Source organism: Populus euphratica, unplaced genomic scaffold (assembly GCF_000495115.2).
Source record: "Populus euphratica unplaced genomic scaffold, PopEup_1.0 scaffold70.1, whole genome shotgun sequence".
NCBI lineage: Eukaryota > Viridiplantae > Streptophyta > Magnoliopsida > Malpighiales > Salicaceae > Populus > Populus euphratica.
The window spans coordinates 803868-808621 of NW_011499950.1; the positions used below are offsets into that span (position 1 = coordinate 803868).

General features: G+C 27.6%; 1 protein-coding gene across 1 annotated transcript in view; it reads left to right on the plus strand.

The window, feature by feature from the left end:
- Nucleotides 1-2689: 2689 nt before the first annotated feature.
- Nucleotides 2690-4754, plus strand: part of LOC105137938 (aluminum-activated malate transporter 2-like) — a gene marked incomplete at its 5' end in the record, with an annotated part of 3029 nt that continues 964 nt past the window's right edge. The window contains 5 exons of the mRNA XM_011043888.1: nucleotides 2690-2707; nucleotides 3672-3837; nucleotides 3941-4081; nucleotides 4188-4460; nucleotides 4602-4714. Coding sequence (XP_011042190.1) covers nucleotides 2690-2707; nucleotides 3672-3837; nucleotides 3941-4081; nucleotides 4188-4460; nucleotides 4602-4714 — 711 coding nt within the window. The remainder of the gene's footprint in view (nucleotides 2708-3671; nucleotides 3838-3940; nucleotides 4082-4187; nucleotides 4461-4601; nucleotides 4715-4754) is intronic.

Sequence of the window (4754 nt, forward strand, 5' to 3'; positions counted from 1 at the left end):
ACATAAAAAAGGTTCTAATTGAATTATGAATTGTTAACATGATTATATTAGTTATCTTTATTAAATGACTAATGTTGCCAAAAATTACCAACGAGTAATATTCCGACGGTCAGATTTTATCGGTGAGACCATCAATAAAAATGTTGCCAACAACTTACGTGCCTTATATTAACTTAATTAATCCATAGATAAAATTATTTAATAATATAATATTTAAATAGATAAAACTAATAAATAGATCTTGCAGGGTGTTGATAATGTCACTCTAAGGTTTGTTTTCGAGTGATGTGTTGTGTTAAGAATTGTGACAATGGAACGAATATGAAAATGAAAGTTTTGTTGCTACCTTCATTAGCTAATAAATTTCTAGTTAAATTATTTATTATTAAAAAAAAAAGTTTATTAAGTTTAAATTTATTATGTTTTAGTTTTTTTACCTCGTTTTTGAAAAACAAAAGAAGGAAAATGGATAGTACTTTTTATTCCATACTAATTGGAAAATAATAAAAATAAATTAGGTTGAGTTTGTAAAATATTCTTTAAATAACATGATTTCATTTCTTGGTGGTTCTTTATGATCATAGATATTGGTCAGACCAAGATTCTTATTCCTACAATAGGTGTCGCACCATGAAAATAAAAATGATATATTTTTACAATATTTTATTCTAATATATGGATGTTCAGGTGGGCGGGATTAAGATACTATTTAATATTGTAGTAATAACTATTTTTTAAAATATGTTCTTATACTAACATTGGTAAAATGTTTTTTCTCGTTTTTGAGTGAAAGTACAGATTTGTCTTTTGAAAGAGTTTGTTCCATGAGATGGAAAAAACTTCTTTAAAAAATATTGTTATATTCCATCCCAAGCACGAATAGATCCTAATCTTAAATTTTATAGCCATGTTTTAGCTTTATCTTTTAATGAAAAAGAAAAAAGTTTTAATCTGATGGTGTTCATGCTACAATTTGAGTCATTATAGGTGTTACAGACCTATTTAAATTCCGTTAAATGCAAGTATGAATTTTTTAAATTTAAGCCATGAAAAGAAGGTAAAAAGCAAATTAATCTCTAAGTGTTCTAACACGATTATTCTCATTATTTACATTATAAAGTGATTGGTTATCTTCTTTGACCATATTTTTTGAAAATGATGAGAATACCCTACAAAATCTACTACTTAATACACATGACCACACTTATGCATGTTTAGGAATAGAATAAAAGAAAGAAGAAAAAAAAAAAGAGAAACAAAACAAAAGAAATAAAGTTATTTACAAGAAAAGTAAAAAGTAAAAATAAATAAATATTATAATTTATACAAGAATTTACCTTCCCGACAATGATATCAAAAACTTAACACGACCAAAAGATTAATATCTTCTCCTAAGTGCAGGAGTGTCGAAGTAATAAATAACCTAGTAAAACCAGAATCAAACCACAAAGAGGTTAATTGTATAAATTATAAATAATAATAATACAACAACAATAATAATAATAATAATAATAATAGTAGTAATAGTAATAGTAGTAGTAGTAGAAGAAGAAGAAAATAAATAAGAAGTTGATAAGAATTGTGAGATGGAATATCAATGTAAGGATTAAACAATGATAACAACAAATATCAAGATTAGAGGATCCACTAATGATATTTTAAACAAGTATAATATAAACTATTATTATTCAATTAGAAATCATACATAAAAAAGGTTCTAATTGAATTATGAATTGTTAACATGATTATATTAGTTATTTTTATTAAATGACTAATGTTGCCAAAAATTACCAACAAGTAATATTTCGACGGTCAGATTTCATCGGTGAGACCATCAATAAAAATATTGCCAATAGCTTACGTGCCTTATATTAACTTAATTAATTCATAGATAAAATTATTTAATAATATAATATTTGAATAGATAAAACTAATAAATAGATCTTGCAGGGTGTTGATAATGTAACTCTAAGGTTTGTTTTTGAGTGATGTGTTGTGTTAAGAATTCGTGACAATGGAACGAATATGAAAATGAAAGTTTTGTTGCTACCTTCATTAGCTAATAAATTTCTAGTTAAATTATTTAATAAATTTCTAAAAAAAGTTTATTAAATTTAAATTTATTATGTTTTAGTTTTTTTACCTCGTTTTTGAAAAAAAAAAGAAGGAAAATGGATAGTACTTTTTATTCCATACTAATTGGAAAATAATAAAAATAAATTAGGTTGAGTTTGTAAAATATTATTTAAATAACATGATTTCATTTCTTGGTGGTTCTTTGTGATCATAGATATTGGTCAGACCAAGATTCTTATTCCTTACAATAGGTGTCGTACCACGAAAATAAAAATGATATATTTTTGTAATATTTTATTCTAATATATGGATTTTCAGGTGGGCAGGATTAAGATACTATTTAATATTGTAGTAGTAACTATTTTTTAAAATATGTTTTTGTTTAATAATATAAAAAATATTTTTTTATTTTTAACATTAATACATTAAAACATTGATTCAAAAAATAAAAAAAAAGTTAATTTTAAACAATTTTTTTAAGAAAAACATTTTCAATAAACATACATTGAGCAAGTTAACTTACCAAACAAGTTCTAAATATCATTTTGCCCTCAGCAACTAAAAATATACCTCAATTTGTTTTATTTTCTTGAAAGTTTTCTATAATAAAATAAAAGTTAAAGAAGGAAGAGTATGTATCATTGGAGAAAGAACATACTTTTTTCTAAATATTAAAACACCCCAAAAAATTAACTTCGCATTCACTCTAATTTTTTTGATATATGACTAAAGTAAGGTGAGAGTCTAGCTAGTGTATTCCATGAGAAAACCCTGTACAATTCTAGGTACAAAATCCAATTCCTTTTTCAAGATGCAAAATAGTTGAAGTACGAAAAAGAATTCTTGAATTGTAATTGTAATGATTTCATGATTAACAATTTTCAAAGCACTGGTGACAAAAAGCTTATACAATTGTTTTTCATTTTTCAATTTATTTTATAATTTGATTGGTAGAGCTATTCATATTTATATTATGACAAAGTTTGTTGTGATACATTAAAAAATTTGATTAAAAAAATAATTATTTGAAAAGCTTAATGTAACTTTTTAGGTGAGATCTCATTTGTGCATGCATGTATATAAAGAAAACATCAAAACATGGTCATAAACTTCCAGAGTATATTAAAAAATAGTGTTTGAGAGTATTTTTATGGTAGTTTTTTAAAATAATTTTTATTTATAAATATATTAAAATAATATTTTTTTTATTTTTAAAAATTATTTTTAATATTAACATATTAAAAAAATTAAAAAACAACAAAAAAATATTAATTTAAAATAAAAAATAAAAAAATTAATTTTTTTAATAAAAACGCTTTTAATATGTAAGAATGCCTAAATGATACCCTTTTCTTCTTATAAATTAGAAGAGCATGTAGAGTGCCTCCTCAAGCATCTTTCTTGGCCAACTCTCTTTATTCTTTGCTCTCTTTGATCTTTCTCAGTTCATGCGAACTTGCCCAACTCATTCAGCCATGGAGGTTGCGTCTGGAAGCGGTGACAAAGCTGGGTTTTTCACTCAAGGACGCTGGTGGCTCAAGGCCTTGCCTGTGAAGTTCAAAGCTAACATGGTTGGTATGGCTAGGAATATAAAGAAGCTTGGACAAGAAGATCCAAGAAGAGTTGTTCATTCACTAAAAGTAGGATTAGCTCTTACATTGGTATCAACACTCTTCTACTTTTACCCAATTTACATTAATTTTGGTTTCGATGCCATATGGGCTGTTATGACTGTTGTCCTGGTCTTTGAATTCTCCGTGGGTAAGTCTCTGACCTTTTTAAAAGTACAAGAAGAATTCCCCTTCATGGTGAAACCTCTACTCAAGTCATAATATGGTTTGATTTTTGACAAATAAATTTTCAGGGGCTACTCTTGGAAAAGGATTGAATAGAGGAATGGCAACACTACTGGCTGGTGGACTAGGTATTGGAGCCCATTACCTAGCAAACCTCTCTGGACATACTGGAGAACCTATACTGCTTGTGTTCCTTGTCTTTCTACAAGGTATCTATAACCGCGCATGCACACAAAAGAATTATATGATCCTTACTATTAAAAGAGAAGGAAAAAAGTACGCGTATATTCAAAATTATTCTGTTTTTTATTGCAGCCACTATATCAACATTTTTAAGGTTCTTTCCGAAAATTAAAGCAAGATATGATTATGGAATGTTAATATTCATTATGACCTTCTCTATGATAACGGTATCTGGTTTTCGAGAAGATCAAATATTAGAGTTAGCACATAAAAGATTATCAACCGTCAGCATAGGTGCTGCTGCTTGTGTCATCGTTTCTATTGTGGTTTTCCCTGTGTGGGCTGGTGAAGATCTTCACAATCTGATCGTTCTCAACATTGAAAAGCTTGGCAACTCCTTAGAAGGTATGTATGTCCCCAACAAAGCAGTGCACTGAGTCGTAGTACCAATCAAGTATTAGATGCATTCATGCCAATTGTTCCTTTTTAACTAGATTTCAACATGCAGGTGCTCAAAAACTTACTCAGATAACGTAAAATTTACAGGATTTGGTGATGAATACTTCAAAAGAACATGGGGTGAAGAGAGCAAAGACGACAAGAAATTTTTGGAAGGATACGAAAGTGTTCTCAATTCAGAAAATAGTGAAGAATCCTTGGTGTGTGGTTATCTCTCAATCCCCCCCCCCCCCCAAAAAA